The sequence below is a fragment of the Polyodon spathula genome, chromosome 42 (genome assembly GCF_017654505.1).
Source record: "Polyodon spathula isolate WHYD16114869_AA chromosome 42, ASM1765450v1, whole genome shotgun sequence".
Lineage (NCBI taxonomy): Eukaryota > Metazoa > Chordata > Actinopteri > Acipenseriformes > Polyodontidae > Polyodon > Polyodon spathula.
Genome location: NC_054575.1, coordinates 1,598,392 through 1,619,548, shown reverse-complemented (window position 1 = coordinate 1,619,548; position 21,157 = coordinate 1,598,392). Strand labels below are relative to the sequence as shown.

The window sequence follows — 21,157 nt, the reverse complement described above, 5'->3', positions numbered from 1 at the left end:
TTAAGAGTGTTTCAGAAATGTCTTTATATTTGAATGGGGGGTCCAGGTTAATCCGAGTCATTTGAAAGGACTGCTGAGCTGTCCAGTTTTAAAAACGAAAGGTTGGTTTCCTATAACCAGCAGTTCTATTAAATGACCACAAGATGGCAGCATGAGAGCATTTCACAAGCGCAGCGGTGCCTGAAATGCGCTCCGAGTTTAGGAATGGAGGAGGAGCGGGCGCTGCGGTTCCTCCACTCCGCGTCCCGGGTGCCGTTTGTTCTGCTTTGATTTCTGTATTTTCTCATTTGATCTCTTCTAAAACTAGAAGCCATTCAAGGGGTGTCTTTTTATTTTATTATTTCTTATGTAGTAATTGGTGATTTTGTATTTGCTATAATGTTGTACTGTTCTGTCCTACGTGTTTTATTTCATTACATTTTGGTAAAATATGACATCAATGAACTTCCTAGTCTTGCATCTAACTGCTATTTCCACCCAATTTTATTAGAATTCACTTAGATTTGTTTTTTGTAGGTTTTCACACATCCTTTTCATCTTTATTATTATTATTATTATTATTATTATATTATTATTATTATTATTATATTATTATTATGTATTACTATGGAGGCCAGGGTGAGAAGTATTATATCCATTATCCATTACATTGCAGTGCTTTAGACTACATTAGGACCCTAACCAGCACATTGAAGAAAATGTCTGTGATCTCGAGCTGCTGGTTATGCTGATTGACCAATTAAATAAATAATTAAATAAATAAAAGCATTATTATTAATTTAGAAGCAACAAGAAAAAAAAAATACTGTTGTGTTTAATTCATGCACAAAATGGATTGATTATGAAAAACGAGTCATAAGGAAAGTGGAAACCAGTAGACGTGCTGACAGGCCCTGTTTACAACGAGTGTTACACAGTGAATTCAGCAATAACTTCATTATTTATACACAGTGCTCTCTTAGTTATAGTGTACGTGTTATTTTTGATGTATTTTAACAATATATTGAGAATGTCTTTATTTTTGCACAGGGGTAATGTTAATCCAGAAAACATTTCCAGCTTCCAGGAATTGTGTACAGATCCTTGCGACATGGGGCCGTGCATTATCATGCTGAAACGTGAGGTGCTGGGGGCGGATGAAAGGCACGACAACGGGCCTCAGGATCTCGTCACGGCATCTCTGTGCCATCGATAAAATGCAATGGTGTTCGTTGTCCGTAGCTTATGCCTGCCCATAGCATAACCCCACCGCCACCATGGGGCACTCTGTTCACAACGTTGACATCAGCAAACCGCTCGCCCACACGATGCCATACATGCTGACTGCCATCTGCCCGGTACAGTTGAAACCGGGATTCATCCATGAACAGCACACTTCTCCAGCGTGCCAGTGGCATTCGAAGGTGATCATTTGCCCACTGAAGTCAGGTCAAGACCCTGGTGAGGACGACGAGCACGCAGATGAGCTTCCCTGAGATGGTTACTGACAGTTTGTGCTGAAGTTCTTCGGTTGTGCAAACCTACAGTTTGATCAGCTGTCCGAGTGGCTGGTCTTAGACGATCCCGCAGGTGAAGAAGCCGGATGTGGAGGTCCTGGGCTGGCGTGGTTACACGTGGTCTGTGTTTGTGAGGCCGGTTGGATGTACTGCCAAATTCTCTAAAACAATGCTGGAGGCGGCTTATGGTAGAGAAATGAACATTCAATTCTCTGGCAACAGCTCTGGTGGACATTCCTGCAGTCAGCATGCCAATTGCACGCTCCCTCAAAACTTGAGACATCTGTGGCATTGTGTTCTGTGACAAAGCTGCACGTTTTAGAGTGGCCTTTTTTATTGTCCCCAGCACAAGGTGCACCTGTGTAATGATCATGCTGTTTAATCAGCTTCTTGATATGCCACACCTGTCAGGTGGATGGATTATCTTGGCAAAGGAGACATGCTCACTAACAGGAAAGTAAACAAATGTGTGCACAAAATTTGAGAGAAATAAGCTTTTTGTGCATATGGAAAATTTCTGGGATCTCCGAAACATGGGACAACACTTTACATGTTGCGTTTATATTTTTGTTCAGTGTAATTTGTGAGAATCTCTCTCTCTCTCTTTCGCTTTGCCCTGTATAAATTAAACCCTTCATTTTTCCACTGTTGATATTCTGTTATTTTTGATTGTCTGAGCGAGGATGTTGCTGCAGAAGCAAAGGAGCCGCACACACGAGGGTTTGCTCATAATGTCTGCGTGTCTCAGTGAAACCAGGCCCTTCCTCTATGAAATCATTACACAGCTCAGCATGTCTATTTATTAAATGGTTACTTCATATAATCTGTTTTTTTCCCCCCAAGTATTACATTTCTTCCCATTTGATATGACATGGTATTTGTTCTGTATATTTATTTCTAGTGCAGCTTGTGCTTGGATCATTACTGTGCCGTGATTAATAGATACAAGGAGATTTCTTTACAGCAGACCCACAACACAATGATACAGCATGACTGGTGTTCTCTGATTACGAGATTTCAAATAATAATTGATAAATGAACACCAGAGTTGTCGTTGAAACATTGTGTTTTGTGCTTGTTTTTTTTTCTCACGTCTGTTTGTTTGAATCTGTCAAAGATACAATAGAAGTGACTTTTATTGGCTATTTTCAACAGTAAACACCTGCATGGTGTGCAGATTAGTTAAAGTACTGGAGGGAATATGACAGCAGGTTTGAGTAGCTCTCTGGCTGGCTCAGTTGTTAGAGTATTGGACTCTGAGTTCTAGGGTAGATGGTTCAAGTCCCATGTGAAGCAGAGTTTTTAAAAATATTGTTTAATTTACCTTTTTATCAATAAGGTTTTGGGTTTGAATCCAGTTCAAGTCACAAATGAAACGAAGCTGAGAATCGCATTTTATCCCCAGGTCCCCATCACACAGTGTAATAATGTGTTTCACCAGCACTGCAGGCAGCTGGCTGGATAGCTCTGTTGGTAGAGCAGTGGCCTGTGATTCCCAGGTTAGTGGGTTCAAACCTGTGTCAGGGGTGTGAGTCTTCTGTTCATTTTCAAACACTTCACCCATTTTGATAGACTAGGGTCAGTGGTCTAATCATACCAATTATAATATAAAGAGGCTGATATAAGGTCTTCTGTGCAATGCTAGACTGTCACAAGTAGACAGGTGGTGCAGTGGGCTTATTCCCTGGCATTCTGTGCTGTTCATCTTGGGGACCTGGTTTCAAATCCAGGTGAGTTCTTCCTTTATTTTCAAAGACTTGCTTAATATCCTTTCATGGAAGTGAGATGGACTGGGTTCAAATCCAGCAGTTCTTTGCTTGTTTCAAATGATTTGTGAATTGACCTTATATATAGTGTGAACCAGCACTTTCCTGTGGGAGCTGGTGGTGCAGGGGGCTAATCCCACAGCCTCCTCTCCCTGAAGATGGTGGTTCAAATCTAGGTCCTGGAGGTGAGTAATGCTGTTGGTTGTAAGTGTGGGTGCTGGTTGTAAGCAATGATGCTGGTTGTAACTAATGATGTTGGTTGTGTTTCCACAGATGGTGGAGGAGGAAGAGGAGGGCAGCCTGCCCAGAAGAGGAGGATGAAGAGGGGGCTTGGGCCCCCAGCCCTGGGGGGAGTGGAAGGTGGGGGTGTTAGTATTGGAGACAATTGATGCTGGGTGAAGAGAAAATTGTTTTTATTCTTCTCAGTCTCAAAAAAAATTTATTGGTGCCTTGAAAACCAGAGATTTCTGTTTCCCTCCAGGGCCAACACCCCCACCTTCCACTCCCCCCAGGGCTGGGGGCCCAAGCCCCCTCTTCATCCTCCTCTTCTGGGCAGGCTGCCCTCCTCTTCCTCCTCCACCACCACCATCTGTGGAAACACAACCAACATCATTAGTTACAACCAGCATCATTGCTTACAACCAACAGCATTACTCACCTCCAGGACCTAGATTTGAACCACCATCTTCAGGGAGAGGAGGCTGTGGGATTAGCCCCCTGCACCACCAGCTCCCACAGGAAAGGGCTGGTTCACACTATATATAAGGTCAATTCACAAATCCTTTTATGCCTTATATAGGATATTAAGCAAGTCTTTCAAAAAAAGAGAGGAAGAACTCACCTGGATTTGAACCCAGGTCCCCCAAGGGGAACAGCACAGCATGCCAGGCAATGAGCCACTGCACCACCTGCCTGCTTGTGAGAGTCTATCACTCTAACCTTGTATATGAGATTCATCCCAATGAAGAGGATAGGGATTATGAAACGCAGGGCTCTGAGGTAAATACCTTGGATATCAGGGTCAATACAAGGAGTGGTAAGACAGTGTGGTCCAGTGCTTAAAGTCCAGGGCTTCTAACCAGAAGATCCCTGGTTCATATCCCACTGACAGACTCACAATGTGACCCTGAGCAAGTCACTTCAGCTCCTTGTGTTCCATCCTGTGGATGAAATGTTAAATCAATGTCTCAGCAAGCACTTGGGCACTAGGCTGCAAAGCAGGATAAGAACCTGGATGCCTCTTCTTTGCAGAAGTGAACACTGGACTTTTCTTTTTCCAGAGGAAATGGACAATTAGCCTGGAAAGCAACCCCTCAGAGGAAGGACAGGTTGGAAAAGGCTTCAAGTTGTAGTTTAAAGTCTGAGCAAATACAAGCGACACAGTGTGTGTATTGCAGCTGCAATCATTGCCTGGTTACTGTGAATAAATATGTATAGATCCCCTTCCAAGGCTGGTGTGACAGGATGCTGCATGGTGCTGTGAAGAAGGGAAACATCCACACTGTATATATTTCAAAACGTCTGCGTTTATTTAAGAAAAAGGCTTTAAAGTGAACCAGTCACTCCTCTATCAGCATTGCTAATGGAAGCCGATACAGGGGCTGCAGACCAATAAAAACACACTCCATTACCCACAATCCTCCTGCACCAAACTGGGCTCCTTTGAAACAGAAAAGTAGAAAATGTGCTCAGAAAGGGTGTATCGTGTGGTCTATCTTACCAAACATATACAATGTTCTAATTAAAGAATAGTCAGTAAATATATAGCAGTATTGTGAAACAGGATCTGGCACTGCTCAATGCCTTGCTCAGTGGGTGAGAAGCACTGGCAGATGCACTAAGAAACAAGAGGGGCGAGGGGCGAGGGGCAGGGAAGGCAGCGGGCAGCAGCAGTATTCCTCAGTCCAGGAGGGACAGCTCCATGCACTCCACAGCCTCAGGGTGAAGCATGTGGGTCGCCAGCTGCTCCATATCATCCAGACTCAACAAGCGCAGGCTCTGCTCGTAATCCTGAGAGAGGCAGAGTGAGAGACACGGAGTCACAACTACACGCTGGTCTGCACCTGCATTTCAGAGTGTGTGTGTGTGTGTGTGTGTGTGTACTGTATCTGTGTGTCTATATATAGCAGTGTTTGGGACCGATGGAGTAGTGTGAGAGTCTGTGCTCAGAGGGGAGAGACTAAAAGTCATATTTAAAAACTTCATGCAACTCAAAGATGATAAACGATTGAAAACACTTTCTTTGTCGGTGTTACTGTTTATAGATATATGTAGAACAACATGCATGCTTTTTACCCGAGTGCTGTGCTGTGCTGTGCTGTGCAGCCTACCTGCCAGCGCCTTGCCTTTGTAGAGGAGTCCCTGTTGATTGACAGGTATGTTGAGCTTCTCAGAGACCAGACTCCAGACTGTGGAGACCTTCTCAACCTCACAGACCTGTCAAGAGACAAGAACACACAGACTCTGAGGGGATGAGCATTAAACACTGAAATTACATCGTCATCCTCACAGACAAGAACGCGCACACACACACACACTTCATCTTATCAATCAAGAGAGGCGAGAGCGAGCACCAACACTGAAACTAACTTGCCCGATCCCAACACAAACAACGGGCAGCCGTTCAGCGAGGCAGCTTCTGAGAACCAGCTCCTTTGAGAAGAGTGTGTGAGCAAGGCTAGTGCTGCTGAGACACAGAAATGGCTTCAAAGGGCTTTATGGGGAAAGCACACGGTATGAGGAGGCGCACAGAGCAAAGGGATACTGCAGCTGTCTCTCTCATTCTCACTTCCTGCACCCCTACATAAAGGTGACCCCCAAAGTGCTTTACATACAGAAAAAAACCCAATAATAAACAGGAAGAAAAGAGAACAGTTATTAAAAACAGAATCAACAGTAAAACTCAGAATAAAACTTAAACACGTTATGGAGAAGCTACATTAAAAAGGGATGTTTTTAATCAACATTTGAAGATTGCAATTGAAGGTGAATCTCTGAGGGGTAAGGAGTTCCAGAGTGTCAGGGCATTAAAACAGAAAGCAGCCTCATCCCATCCTCTTACCATTCACCCTCGGAATATACTGGAGGCCAGCATCTGCAGATCTCAGAGTGCGTTCGGGCTGATATCAATTAAATATTGTGGAGATAGTCCATTCAGTGCTTTAAAAACTAGTAATACAATTTTAAAAGCAATTCTGTAATGCACAGGAAGCCATTGCAATGATGCCAACACAGGCGTAATGTGAGCCTTTTTTTTGGTTCTAGTTAGCATTCTAGCAGCAGCATTTTGCACTAGCTGTATGCGTGATAAAGCATGACTTGTAAGTCCAGAGAATAAATCGTTACAGTAATCTAACATAGACAAAATAAAAGCATGTCTTAATTTCTTTGCATCATCCAAGGATAAGAATAACTTTTGCAATGTTTCTTAAAGGACAGAAGGACACTCTAGTAATGTATTTTATATGTGATTTAAAGGAAAGTGCAGAATCAAAAATAACTCTCAGGTTTTTCACTTCAGATTTTACATTTGATTTTAGCATGCCTAGATCAATATTTGTCGAGTCCAGCTGTTGATTAGAGCCTAAAAGTAAGACTCTGTCTCATCGGAATTTAACTGCAAGAGATTCTGAGACATCCAGCTTCTAATATCGGCTAGGCATTTGAAAAGGGCATTGATAGCTGTTGTGTCACCTGGTTTAACAGATATATAAATCTGTGTGTCACCTGCATAGCTGTGGATATGCACCCCATGTTTACGAATAATAAAGAGAATAACATGGGAGCAAGAATGGAGCCCTGCAGAACACCACGTGTAATATCAGCTAGTCCAGATGCAGATTCTCCTAAGGCAACAAAATACTGTCTGTTCATTAAACAGGATATGAACCAGTTTAGGACACGACCAGAAAGGCCCACCCATCCTCTACGACAATTAAATAAAATCTTGTGATCCACAGTATCAAAGGCAGCACTCAGATCTAAAAAGATCAGTACAGATAAACACTTCGAATCTGTACTTACACGCAGATCATTTACCACTTTGACAAGTGCAGTCTCAGTGCTATGGTTAGCGTGAAATCCTGATTGAACTTTCCCCAAAATGTTATTATTTCCAAGGAAACTACTTTTCAAGTACCTTTGCTAGAAAGGAAGGTTTGAAATAGGTCTAAAATTATTTAGAACTGAACTATCCAAATTCGATTTCTTAAGTAAAGGTTTCACTAAGGCGGTTTTTAAAGAAGGAAACCTTCATGACGACAAAGAGCGATTAACTATATCGAGGATATAGATAAAGTAAACGGGCTGCATTCACCTGGTTTAAGGAGCTCTGTCCCTCGTAGTCTTTGTAAAACAATTGCAAACACCCCCTCGCTTGGCTTCCTTCCACAAACACACCTGTTGCATGAAATGCACTCGTTTCACGCAGAGACACGCCCCCGCCGGAGCGCATTATCCTGCTGCGCGGCTGCGCGGCGCCCTCTGCTGTTTACAACTGGTAGTGAACTTTAGGGACAGAGGAGGCTTTAGCTTTCATTTCCTATCCAATGCTGCCCTCGTGTGGACATTTAGTAGAACGGCAGTCAAGTAGTTGAAATGATTGTTAAGTAATGTTGCTTCATAAAGTCGAATAAAACATGCGTTAGCATATTGAGTTACACACCGCTTGAGTTTTCCATCTATTTTAATACAACAGTCGTTGTGAATGCTGGTTATGTTTGTTTTCAATTCTGATTATTGCAATTACGTTGACCGACAGCACGAGGGATAAAAGAGTCGTTCGTCTGTACCGATTTAAGTCGAAGGAAATAAAAGTGAACAGTAACTTCTCCACTAAATGTTGGTTTCCTACAAACAGCAGTTCTATTAAATGACCACAAGATGGCAGCATGAGACCATTTCACAAGCGCAGCGGTGCCTGAAATGCGCTCCGAGTTTAGGAATGGAGGAGGAGCGGGCGCTGCGGTTCCTCCACTCCGCGTCCCGGGTGCCGTTTGTTCTGCTTTGATTTCTGTATTTTCTCATTTGATCTCTTCTAAAACTAGAAGCCATTCAAGGGGTGTCTTTTTATTTTATTATTTCTTATGTAGTAATTGGTGATTTTGTATTTGCTATAATGTTGTACTGTTCTGTCCTACGTGTTTTATTTAATTACATTTTGGTAAAATATGACATCAATGAACTTGCTAGTCTTGCATGACACATTCTAACTACTGTATTTCCACCCAGTATTTTAACATAGAATTCAAAATATATATTTCCTTGCTTTACATTTGTTTTTTGTAGGTTTTCACACATCCTTTTCATCTTTATTATTTCAGGTTTTTCCAAATGTCAGTGTAGAGATCCTCAGTGCAGAGATCCTCAGTGCAGAGATCCTCAGTGCAGAGATCCTCAGTGCAGAGATCCTCAGTGCAGAGATCCTCAGTGCAGAGATCCTCAGTGTCCTCAGAGATCCTCAGTGTAGAGATCCTCAGTGCAGAGATCCTCAGTGCAGAGATCCTCAGTGCAGAGATCCTCAGTGCAGAGATCCTCAGTGCAGAGATCCTCAGTGCAGAGATCCTCAGTGCAGAGATCCTCAGTGCAGAGATCCTCAGTGTAGAGATCCTCAGTGTAGAGATCCTCAGTGCAGAGATCCTCAGTGTAGAGAGATCCTCAGTGTAGAGATCCTCAGTGCAGAGATCCTGTGAGATCCTCAGTGAGAGATCCTCAGTGCAGAGATCCTCAGTGCAGAGATCCTCAGTGTAGAGATCCTCAGTGCAGAGATCCTCAGTGTAGAGATCCTGTGTATAGATCATCAGTGCAGAGATCCTCAGTGTAGAGATCCTCAGTGTAGAGATCCTCAGTGCAGAGATCCTCAGTGACACCACAATAGACTGTTCACAGCCAGTGCCTCAGCACCAGTACCTACAGTGTAAACAGAAGTCACATGGCAAACTGCAAACAATGACAGACGTATTGTGTGTGATGCAGTAACGAGAGGGTCAGGCTCTATTAACAGTTAACGTGATCAAAGATTCATAATGTTTAAACTCTAACAAATGTACTTTAGTGCATTCATTACAGAGTTCCAGTGCTAAACAAGAATGATTTTATAGAAGAAATATTTATTGCTCTATTTCTTTATTTCATTGGGCAGGGGGAGCTGTCAAGAGAGCTCCAGCTGGCGGCTCTTGACAGGGCTCAGGGTACGGTTGAAGGTGTCAGTTTCGGGGACGTGTTTCTCTGGTGGGACGATCAGTTTACCAGCACACTGCAATCAAACACATCAATCAATACCAGCACACTGCAATCAAACACACCAATCAATACCAGCACACTGCAATCAAACACACCAATCAATACCAGCACACTGCAATCAAACACACCAATCAATACCAGCACACTGCAATCAAACACATCAATCAATACCAGCACACTGCAATCAAACACACCAATCAATACCAGCACACTGCAATCAAACACATCAATCAATACCAGCACACTGTCCCTCTGCAATCAAACACATCAATCAATACCAGCACACTGCAATCAAACACATCAATCAATACCAGCACACTGTGCACTGCAATGAAGCACATCACTGTGTAGACAGACAGGGGGCAGCGACTCACCATGGAGGCACATGGGAGGGGCTCAGTTTCAGAGACAAATCTGCAGAATTCACGTTGAGTGACAGGCAGCTTTGATCCACATCCAAAGCCTCATTCTTCTGCCGCAGGTCAAAGGTCAGCTGCTACCAGACCTCCTGCAGTAAACTGAGCAAAGAAAACAGTTAGCTCAGCCCCCATCAGCACAGCCTGCACTGTGAGTAACACGCGCTCCCTTCACATCAGCACAGCCTGCACTGTGAGTAACACGCGCTCCCTTCACATCAGCACAGCCTGCACTGTGAGAAACACGCGCTCCCTTCACATCAGCACAGCCTGCACTGTGAGTAACACGCGCTCCCTTCACATCAGCACAGCCTGCACTGTGAGTAACACGCGCTCCCTTCACATCAGCACAGCCTGCACTGTGAGTAACACGCGCTCCCTTCACATCAGCACAGCCTGCACTGTGAGTAACACGCGCTCCCTTCACATCAGCACAGCCTGCACTGTGAGTAACACGCGCTCCCTTCACATCAGCACAGCCTGCACTGTGAGTAACACGCGCTCCCTTCACATCAGCACAGCCTGCACTGTGAGTAACACGCGCTCCCTTCACATCAGCACAGCCTGCACTGTGAGTAACACGATCTCGCTTCACAATTCCGACCCGGGATTCCTGAGGAATGGATTTCAGGGTTAGGGTCAGGCTCAGGGGTCAGGGGTCAGGCCTCACCAGAGCTGTTCAATGGCCTGGCTCACTTTCTGCTGCAGCACCTTCCGGGCCCTGTCAATCACCTCCACCTCTTTGTGTAGCTCCGCCTCCACAGGGTCTCTCACCAGGTCGTTACCACGGCGACCCTCGCGCAGCGTCAGACACTCGATCGCCACATCCAGAGGAAGTGATGTCGCTGCCAGAGCCTTTTCCGTGCTCTCTTTCACCTGTGCAACACAGAGGAGCGCATGGTCACAGCAATAGAAAGCAGGACAAACCCTCTGCTTGATCAGGGGCCCAAGTGCAGGAAGCTGAAATTAATGCTGAGCAGACTTACTATACTCAGAGCCTTGATTTCTGTGTCCATGTCACCCAGACACTTTAGCAAACTGTCCTTCCACTTGGTCACCTCGTCAATCCTGTCAGACAGACGTGTGCAGGTGTCCTGCTCGTCCCATTTACTCTGAGAAACAGAGGAGAGAGAGAGACAGAGACAGAGACAGAGAGAGAGTGAGTGTCTCTATAAAGTGTACTGCTCTGAGTGTATGGGACAGTCCTGTGTCTGGGGGCATTAACAAGGCACAGGGCTGGTAATAACGGAGCTGCACCTTGTTGCTGGTCTCATAGCGCAGTCCGCGTGCCTCCTGGCGGGTACAGTGTGAGCCCCAGCGCTGCCTCTCTGCGTTGCTGGAGATCAGGTGGCTGTTGGTGTGCCAATCCAACATTGTCAACCTCTGCCCTGGCTTGACTCTCAAAGATGACATCTTCACTCATCTGAAGAAAACAGAGAGAAGGGCTTCTAACTGGAACACTGTGGATGAGTCGTGTCCATGGAAACAAACACTGTGGGGCTTTCAAACAAAGCGCTGTGAGCGGCTGTAGTTTAATACCAGGACTGCTGCCTCATGAGGTTATATTACCAGGCTTCTCCTGTTCACTGGACTGCTTTGCACACTGCAGCAAACCTTTCAACAACATACATATACATACATACATACATATACAGATAGATAGACAGGTAGATAGATAGATAGACACACACACACACACACACACACATTGGTAATGCTCTTCTTGAAATAGGTTTTGCTTCCTCGGTTTTCACATACTGTTCCATGGTAAATGCTGTCTAGCTCCTACCTCTGCTCTCTCTCTCTACTGGTCCTGCAGAGTGACGCTGAAAGGAGGGTGACTGTATCTTTTAGCCTAAACTATATTCGCAGAGAGATGACAGAGCCTGCTGTCTGGTGCAATGCACACAGTGATAAATGCACATTCCAAAGAATGCACAGGAGCAAACATTCAATAAGGAATTGCTGTTTTCCAGTAGAACATGATTACTGCCAGGTCACTGCAGCCTGATTAAACTGTGCGCGCCTGAAGTTAATTGCGCAGACTTTTCCCAGTGAAGACTCGTTAAGAATCTCCAACAGTTGAACGTATCAGCTTGCCTGACAGCAGAAACAACTGCTTATTGTTTCCAGATCGCTACTGTAGTGCTTACAGGACTCGCTGTGCACCCCAAACAATGCTGCCTGTCTCAAAGCTGTCTCCTTGCTATTTAACAAGCTAGGACTGATTTCATGATGCGCTTTTTCAGATGAGTGTGTAGAATTTGAACAGCACCCCCCACCCGACACGCGCTTTATTCTGTGACTTACCCAACGTTCTTATCGCTTCCGATCTTCTGCTCAGTGTTCTAATCGCCGCGCTTCCCCAGTGTAGTCCATAAAATGACGAGCATGCGCAGTGAGGCGTCCTGATAAATATAGTCTTTAACGCTACAGAATGTAGTCCATAAAATGACGAGCATGCGCAGTGAGACGTCCTGATAAATGTAGTCTTTAGCGCTACAGAATGTAGTCCATAAAATGACGAGCATGCGCAGTGAGGCGTCCTGATAAATATAGTCTTTAACGCTACGGAATGTAGTCCATAAAATGACGAGCATGCGCAGTGAGGCGTCCTGATAAATGCAGTCTTTAGCTCTAGAGAATGTAGTTCATAAAATGACGAGCATGCACAGTGAGGCGTCCTGATAAATATAGTCTTTAACACTACAGAATGTAGTCCATAAAATGACGAGCATGCACAGTGAGGCGTCCTGATAAATATAGTCTTTAACGCTACGGAATGTAGTCCAAAAACTACGAGCAAGCGTCAGTACAGTTTCCTATGTATGAAGGCAATATCAGAATTTATTTGATCCCAGTCACACTTGGGAAACTGGCTCCTTTGCGGCTCTGAAACGGACCCGACTCCCCATTGTAATCTATGGAGGATTTGAGCCAAGATGGCGTACATAGGGTACAGTTTCCTGCATATTAAGTCAATATCAGAATTTAATTGATCCCAGTCACACTTGGTAAATTGGCTCTGTTGCGGCTGCGAAACGGACGCGGCTCCCCATTGTAATCTATGGAGAGTTTGAGCCAAGATGGCAGACAAGGGTTTCAGTTTCCTATGTTCGAAGTCAATATCAGAATTTAATTGATCCCATCCACACTTGGGAAACTGGATCCATAGCGGCTCTGATACGGACCCAGCTCCCCATTGTAATCTAACGAGGGTTTTAGCCAAGATGGCAGACATGGGATACAATTTTCTATGTATGATGTCAATATCAGAATTTAATTGATCCCAGTCACACTTGGGAAACTGGCTCCATTGCGGCTCCAAAATGGACCCGGCTCCCCATTGTAATCTGCGGAAGGTTTGAGCCAAGATGGCGAACATGGGTTACAGTTTCCTATGTATGAAGTACATATCAGAATTTAACTGATGCCAGTCACACTTGATAAATTGGCTCTATTGCGGCTCCGAAACGGACGCGGCTCCCCATTGTAATCTATGGAGAGTTTGAGCCAAGATGGCAGACATTGGGTACAGTTTCCTATGTATGAAGTCAATATCAGAATTGAATTGATCCCAGTCACACTTGGGAAACTGGCTCCATTGCGGCTCTGAAACGGATCCAGCTCCCCATTGTAATCTAACGAGGGTTTTAGCCAAGATGGCAGACATGGAATACAGTTTTCTATGTATGATGTCAATATCAGAATTTAATTGATCCCATCCACACTTGGGAAACTGGATCCATTGCGGCTCTGATACGAATCCAGCTCCTCATTGTAATCTAACGAGGGTTTTAGCCAAGATGGCAGACATGGGATACAGTTTTCTATGTATGATGTCAATATCAGAATTTAATTGATCCCAGTCACACTTGGGAAACTGGCTCCATTGCGGCTCGGAAACGGACCCGGCTCCCCTTTGTTATCTAGGGAGTGTTTGAGCCAAGATGGCGGACATGGGGTACAGTTTCCTATGTATTAAGTCAATATCAGAATTATATTGATCCCAGGCACACTTGGTAAACTGGCTCCATTGCGGCTTTGAAACGGACCCGGCTCCCCATTGTAATCTATGGAGGACTTGAGCCAAGATGTCGGACATGGGGTTCCGTTTCCTATGTCTGAAGTCAATATCAGAATTTAATTGATCGCAGTCAGACTTGGGAAACTGGCTCCATTGTGGCTCTTACACGGATCCGGCTCCCCATTGTAATCTAAGGAGGGTTTGAGCCAAGATGGCGGACATGGGGTACAGTTTCCAATGTATGAAGTCAATATCAGAATTATATTGATCCCAGTCACACTTGGGAAACTGGCTCCATTGCAGTTCCGAAACGGACCCGGCTCTCCATTAAAAACATCCTTGTTTGTCTCCACCTTAGTCCATTTCTCTAAGGGAGCCCTCAGTCCCATCGCAGGCTACAGTCACGTCATCCTAGTGAGTTCCTAGTTGGAGGATTCAAGACACTGCAATAATAACAACAAGTAAAGCATTGTAATTGCATTGACCCAGTTCCTTTGTTTTCCTGGGGAGTGCTAGCCTGGAGTTCTGTGGAACACCGCCATTAATAGAGGCAATATTTCTCGGTATGGAAAACCTCCCAGAATCAAATAAAAGCGTCAGTAATATACACTGGTTTTGCAGGGATTTTATGTTCTGGATAAGGTTCTTTGGTGACAGAGGGAACTGACATTCTGTTCAATTTTTGTTACTATTCAAGCAGAGACAGACATTGCCACATCAGCTAGTATCCAGGCCTTAGCATAACTGGTGCAGCCTCCCACTGCAGTCCTTCTAGAGAGAGCAGGAGATCCTACAGCCACGTCCTTCACTTTCAGTTTACTTCTTTGATGACCTCCCTCTCTGTGTGATTTATATGTACATTGTTCCTGTACAAATCAAGAACTGCTCCAAACGTTAGCTAATCATATTTAGCTATGACATTGATTTTATCATTGCGGTAATGACGATGGTGAAGACATTTTTCACATCCCTGTGTCTCGCACCGACAACGGACAAGAAAGTTCTTCACATTGAAGTCGACGAAATTAAAAGGAACTGCAATTCGATGTTATGTGTTTTTTTTAGGCCCAGCCAAAAAGAGAACTTTATTTTTGTTCTTCAGAAACCTTGTGTTTTGTGTGCATTGTCTGTTTACAAATAAAATGTAAGGAATTCCCCAGAACAGTGAGGCTGGCTCCAGCGGTCCCTCCTTTAGAGATAATGACAGCAGTGAGAGAACTGCTTTCCCACACGACACATGTATCCGGGGTGTTTCATATCAGATTAAATCATTTGTAAACATGTTCAGGGATTAACAAATGTGGCACCGAAACAGTTCATTTCTAAAGATCACCACTTGTAATTCAGTTTATTGACACGATCACAGAATACAATATACCAGTTGTGTTAGCTGAGCAGTTAATGTATTTTGCTGTTGCTGAGATATGAGGTTTTCCATGGTTGTACAGAGAGATTCTCTGAAGACACCCTCATGCTTGGTTAATGGTTTGGTTTTCATAACTATGACACATAAAGCAGAGCCTTTTAAAATGATGCTCTGTAGACCTGCATCATCTTCTTCTATCATTAACAGAGCTGGTAGTAAAGCCTGCTGTCACTCACACTACACATTTATAAAGATTAACTTCTGTTTAGGGAACACAGGGTTTAAACTGTAAAGTACCTAAAAAAACAGCTAAACCAATCCTCTGACACCCTACTACACATCTATTAGAATATTATTACTAAGTGCGCTTTGTTTTCAGTGTATGCTAGCTTTCTAGTTTAGGGAAAAACGATGAAAGAGTCTGATAGATATTGAGACTAGACTGCTGCTGGCTGGCTGGCTGAGTTCCTCACACAATGTTTAAACAAAGCTTAATAAATATGGTCCATTACTCGTGACACATTCACATTGAGACAGAAACTTCCCTCATGAACAGCTCTGCCTATCACAACCTGGAATGTGGGAAAAAGAAACAAAGGTCTATATGCAAAACCAGGTCACTGTATAGTCTTTAAGACACAAGACACAGTAGTCCTTGATGTGCCTGTTTCAGACATTAATGGACCAAGCAGTCTGGCACAGACTATCATGCACCTAATAAAGCCACTCCCGTCTTCCTGCGATGTGGCTGAACCGTGTGCTTTCTCTGTATTCAGTGCAGCACCACAACTTCTCTATAGACTTAAGCCCTATTTAAGTATTTAAGCCCTCCAGCCCACAAGAAACCCTTCCTACATGCAGTGCAAGGAAACCATCTCTCTCCTGCGTGAATATGCTGGTGGATTATCAATGTTTCTGACTGAATGAAACTCTTCCTCACTCATTTTAGCAATACAATTTCCCTCTTGTGCAAATCCGCTGGTGTCTTTACAGGTCTGTTGACCAAAAGAAAATCCTTCATGGATTCAGTCCAACGATATGGGCCTGTAGTGAGAGAGGCATCCACACCAACATGATTGCAGGTAGAGGAACACAGTGCACTCGCCCTCCCTCACACTCCACTCAATTAGGCAGGGTGAAGAGGCACCTCCCCTTCAAGTCTGTGGTGTTCAGGGCTGGGGCTCTTAGCCCATGTAATCCCCCTCTCACTGCTTGCTAATATGTTGGTATCCCAAAATATATAATCATACTCTCTTTGAAAACAGGCACACCCCAAATGCAGTGGTGTACAAACTGCTATACATGTGCTACTAACAGCTGGGTGAGATTTGTATTCTTCCTTTAACCTGGAAAAATGTTGGTTTTGCATCTGATAACGCATGAGACAGACAGTAGTTGTCAGTACCACACAGTAGGCTATGTACTCAAACATAATTCACATATATGGCCAAAGGCTTTGCATCACCTAGTAGAATATTCATAATTCAACTAACTACAATAGTAGTACAGTATTTCATGTTAGATTTTGAAATATCACATTTTTCAATTTTTGGTTAACTACAAAGCGATATACAATTTCAATATGTCAGCAACATTATTAATTCTATAGGGAGTGATGCAAAACTTGTAATGCGCCTGTTAAATGATACTCTCTGTATTGGTAGTAAATCGATAACATTTTAACAAAATCGGTAACCTATGTGTGAAGAGCCGATGATTATATACTTCTGATTTTCAATACAAACTCCACAGTCCTGAACAGACAGTCCAACACTTCTTCCAGACAGCAGTATTAGGTGGCCCTGATTCACATTCAACATTTGTCAAACTATCCAGCGCATCTAGTTCACCCTCATTCAGTTCCAGTAAACAGGTCACAATCTCTCTCTCATGTGAATTTGTAGGTGTTTTTTAAGGTGCTGTAGCTGTTTGAAACTCTTCCCACATGCAGTGCAACCGTATGGTTTCTCTCCGGTGTGAATTCGCAGGTGTAATGTCAGCGTTCCAAGCTGAGTGAAACTCTTCCCACACTCAGTGCAGCGATACGGCTTCTCTCCTGTGTGAATTCGCTGGTGTCTTTTCAGGTCTCCTGAAGTACTGAAACTCATTCCACATGCATTACAATGATACGGCTTCTCTCCGGTGTGAATTCGGTGGTGTCTTTTCAGCTCTGTCGACGTACTGAAACGCTTCCCACAATCAGGGCAGCGATACGGTTTTTGTCCAGTTTGAATCTGCTGCCGTCTTTCAAAGCGGTCAGAACCCCCCTCTTCAACGGGGTCAGATTCAAGTTCAAGGACCTCATCTTTAATGATGACCGACTCGATTCCAGGGATCTCTTCATTAATGCAGACAGGATCCAGTTCAGGGATCTCCTCTTTAATGTGGACAGGATCTAGTCCAGCTTCCTCCTCCTTCCCTTCAATAGATGTCAGCTCTGTAGCCTGCTTTGGACTCCTGCACCATTCCTGGTCAAAGAGCTCCTCTTGAATGGGAGCTGATTCTGCCTTCGACCCTTCCTCAGCGTGAGGGAGAGCATCTCTCTCTGCAGGACCTGTGTCAAAGAAAAAAATAAAAAATTCACATGAACAACCTCTATTGCCACGGTGTTCATATACTAAACCTCACAACTCTCTACTATACTGGACTATATGGCACCCAACTGCACCAGTACTGGCATCACCTTGTACTTGCACTGTACTTTGTAACTGCTTGCCTGCAGTGTGATTTTGTAACGTGACATTTTTTAAAAACTGTAAGTCACCCTGGATAAGGGAGTCTGCTAAGAAATTAATAAATGATACTGTACAAGCTGTTTATTTGCTTACATGTTGAAACGTACAGAGGAAACACAATCAAATCAATCACAATTCAAGTAGAATTAAATGTGTAAAACTCACTTTTAGCTTTGGGCGGGACACATATATCTTGCTACATCAAAACTCTTAATTAAATGACCAGATTTTTCAGAAAGTTGTTTGTATTATCGCAGGGCTAGACTGCAGAAAACAGGAAGACAATGCAAGCATTTAAAAACATTTCATTTATTTAAAACTAAAATATTCAAACACAAGCCAGCCGTGTATGAACCCATCGTTCTTTAAAAACAGGGCAACAGTTTTGAGAAATAACCAGTATTTCACTAAAGAATATTACAGTAAGAGCATGTGCAATCTGCAGTTTTTTTTTCTGTTCGCTGCAAACTTTGAAGAGTACTGTTTTGCTTCTGAAGACACGTTTTTAATTCTTATTTAAAGGCATCGTCAATAAACAGAAATTATCAAAAGCTGGCCCTGAAAGTTCGGATTTGGTTATTCGGTTTTCAGTCAATTTTCTTTGATAACAGAATCGTTTTGCTCTTTTCTGCTCTTTAATTCTGAACGTGTTCGTGTCTTCATTGCCTTACAGTTTAGAGAATATTAACCCATCTAAAAAAAGTGACACAAGTCCAGTCAACACCACTAACCTACAGTACATGTATACAAGTGTAGAAATATTATTTCAAAACATGTGATTATGAAGAGATGGTTTAATCATGTGTTTTTTTTTTTGTTTTGTTTTGCCTCATATTATAACAAAAACATTACATAGTTACTGGATTTCAATTTCTCTCTTTCATAGATAGATGCTCCGTAATTTAGAAAGTTATTTTTCTATTGAAACTGACGTGAATCTACCTTCCACTGTTCTCCATGCCGCTCCGCTTGCGTGACCCATCTGTTCACAGTCACCACCTTGAACAAGCAGTTCTGGACAGATTATAACCCGGGAGTTTTTCGGTGCGGTGTGGACTGCAGGCACCGGGTCCCGGACTGGCTGGACCGGTGCAGTGGAGCAAACCCGTGCAGGGGGGGCTGGCAGGCCGTGAGCAATAATACTGTCGCTGCCGGAGTTTTGTGTTTTAGTGTTTGTGAGAGGGTGTGCAAAGATCTGATCGGCGGCGTTCATGCATTCTCCTTCCCGTATTGCTTTCAACTCGCTCTCCGCTATCTCCAAGCGCAATCGCACGCTTTCAAATTCATGGTCTCTCTCGTCCAGTCTGAGGTGGAAAACCGCGCACTTGCTGTCCACGAACTTTGCTAAGGCAGACATGACGCTCAGCACAGCCGCTTTCACCGCGGGCTCGATAGCGGAGGCGAGCTCCTCTTGCAGGAGAGACGCGGAGGAGCTGCAGATGTCCATCTCTTTCGTTTCACAGACTGCTTGCATCGTCGGCGCTCTAATAAAAACGCCAACTGGTTTGATGTGGGGGGGTAGCTGGTCGTCCTGTCTTGTGTAACAGGGGGAGCTCTTTGTAGAACTGTATTTACAAAAGTGTCTGTAAACAAGGACCGCTTTTAATAACACTTCGCAACGTCCATGAACACAAGCGCCGAATCCACAGCTCCAGCGTCACTTCCGTGTTGTGTGGGATCAAAACAACATGTTCTTGCGACAATGGGTTCCGATTTATACATACATACATGCATGCATACATGTATGCATACATACATGCACACACACACACGAGGTCGTGACTCGTGTGTCCGCCGCTTGACGTGCAAATTAAGTAATGAGAAATTTGGTAATGTTGTGTTTTTGTGTGTTAAGTGTACCGTACCTGCGGTTTATGTCCATTTGCTTCAAAATCGTCACAAATTCCGGCATAAACTTTCTAAAATGTGACGCACGACTCCAGATCTCCCTGAACGCTTCTATCTGCTCACATAAAAAAAGAAAAGCAGACGCTGCACTTCCTCAGCGTCCCAAGGATGTACTTTTCTCTCATCACCCATGTTTGTAGTTTTTCTTTCTGGAGTGTACTGACTGACATAACGTAATGACCCCTGGCTCGGCTCGGCTCGGCTCGCTGTCTCTCGTGGTTTCGTTCTCGCTGCATTTGACAGATAGCCAGTGGAAAATGACCCATACCCGTACGGTACCGAGCCCTCACGGGTCGGGTGTGCCAGTACAGAATGGGTATCATATTGCAGGACTGCGTGTGGCAGTCAAAGACATTATTATTGCTATTTTACTGTTATTTTTATGTTGCATTTTACAGAATATAATGACAGAAAGATACAAAGACAGCCTGTACAAACACAGGAAAGAAAATAAACAAAATATCCATAGCAGTACGTTAATTGGCATATATCCAGTATATAGCACCTTATGAATGAACTAAACAATGATAATAAAAAGAGGAAACAAATATATAAAAAATATGTTGAACAGAAATAAGTACAGAAATGTAAAAATTGGGAGATTGAGTGTAACTATCCTCTACAATAACGCTATAATATATTATCAAAGACATCATAAAGGTTAGGGTTAGGGTAAACAGTGGTCTCTTTAATCATATTGGCAATACTATTACACTCATATTAATATTGTACAATATTATAGTTATTGAAAATGCTGTTATAATACAAATACCAGAAATGTTTGTGATGTTTTTTCAGACTATTTTGGATTTGCAATGTCCACATTTATTTTTATTTGTCTGTGGCCGGATTCATGTTCCCTAAACTAAAATTCATTACAAAAAAAAAAAAAATCAAAATAATAATACAAATCATAATTTACATTTGTCTTTTCAGTTTCACACATTGAGGTGTGTACCGCAGACCATGCGAAGGACAAAGTCAGATCAGTCAGAAAAGGAGCCTCACAATGTATTTGTAACTTGTCAACACAGATTTATTTCACAAATAACAACAATATGGTTATGTACAGATTACATGCACGTGCATATCATACAGATGTTTGAAGAAATCAAAGTATGTTCCAAACAAAACAGAACCGTTACCCCATGTCACACATACACACACGTTCACTAGAATACCACAACCAGGACACCCCTGCAC

At 43.5% G+C, this 21,157-nt stretch overlaps 2 protein-coding genes and 1 long non-coding RNA gene across 3 annotated transcripts; all 3 read right to left on the bottom strand.

Annotated features, from left to right (window-relative positions):
• Positions 1-5,137: 5,137 nt before the first annotated feature.
• Positions 5,138-7,656, bottom strand: LOC121305333. Its single transcript, XR_005948060.1, has 3 exons — positions 7,578-7,656; positions 5,593-5,698; positions 5,138-5,272 (listed from the first exon to the last, which is right to left on the bottom strand). It is a non-coding gene; the product is annotated as an uncharacterized LOC121305333 (long non-coding RNA).
• A 3,185-nt stretch (positions 7,657-10,841) lies between these two features.
• On the bottom strand, positions 10,842-12,627 carry LOC121305324 (tektin-2-like). The gene is made up of 3 exons (XM_041236935.1): positions 12,229-12,627; positions 11,176-11,341; positions 10,842-11,030 (listed from the first exon to the last, which is right to left on the bottom strand). Exons 2-3 carry the CDS (start codon positions 11,329-11,331, stop codon positions 10,857-10,859), a joined length of 330 nt encoding a protein of 109 aa, XP_041092869.1. The 5' UTR covers positions 11,332-11,341; positions 12,229-12,627; the 3' UTR covers positions 10,842-10,856.
• A 2,438-nt stretch (positions 12,628-15,065) lies between these two features.
• On the bottom strand, positions 15,066-20,040 carry LOC121305288 (zinc finger protein 311-like). Its single transcript, XM_041236874.1, has 2 exons — positions 18,989-20,040; positions 15,066-17,865 (listed from the first exon to the last, which is right to left on the bottom strand). The coding sequence occupies exons 1-2, from the start codon at positions 19,518-19,520 to the stop codon at positions 17,186-17,188; spliced, it is 1,212 nt and encodes a 403-aa protein (XP_041092808.1). The 5' UTR covers positions 19,521-20,040; the 3' UTR covers positions 15,066-17,185.
• Between the last annotated feature and the right edge of the window lie 1,117 nt (positions 20,041-21,157).

Excerpts from the sequence above, each read along its gene's own strand:
- LOC121305324 (XM_041236935.1), bottom strand. The coding sequence starts at position 11,331 with ATGTCATCTTTGAGAGTCAAGCCAGGGCAGAGGTTGACAATGTTGGAT. Across the intron at positions 11,031-11,175 it reads GCTATGAGACCAGCAACAAG|AGTAAATGGGACGAGCAGGA; the intron begins GTGCAGCTCCGT and ends TCTGTTTCTCAG.
- LOC121305288 (XM_041236874.1), bottom strand. The coding sequence starts at position 19,520 with ATGCAAGCAGTCTGTGAAACGAAAGAGATGGACATCTGCAGCTCCTCC. Across the intron at positions 17,866-18,988 it reads GGCATGGAGAACAGTGGAAG|GTCCTGCAGAGAGAGATGCT; the intron begins GTAGATTCACGT and ends TCTTTGACACAG.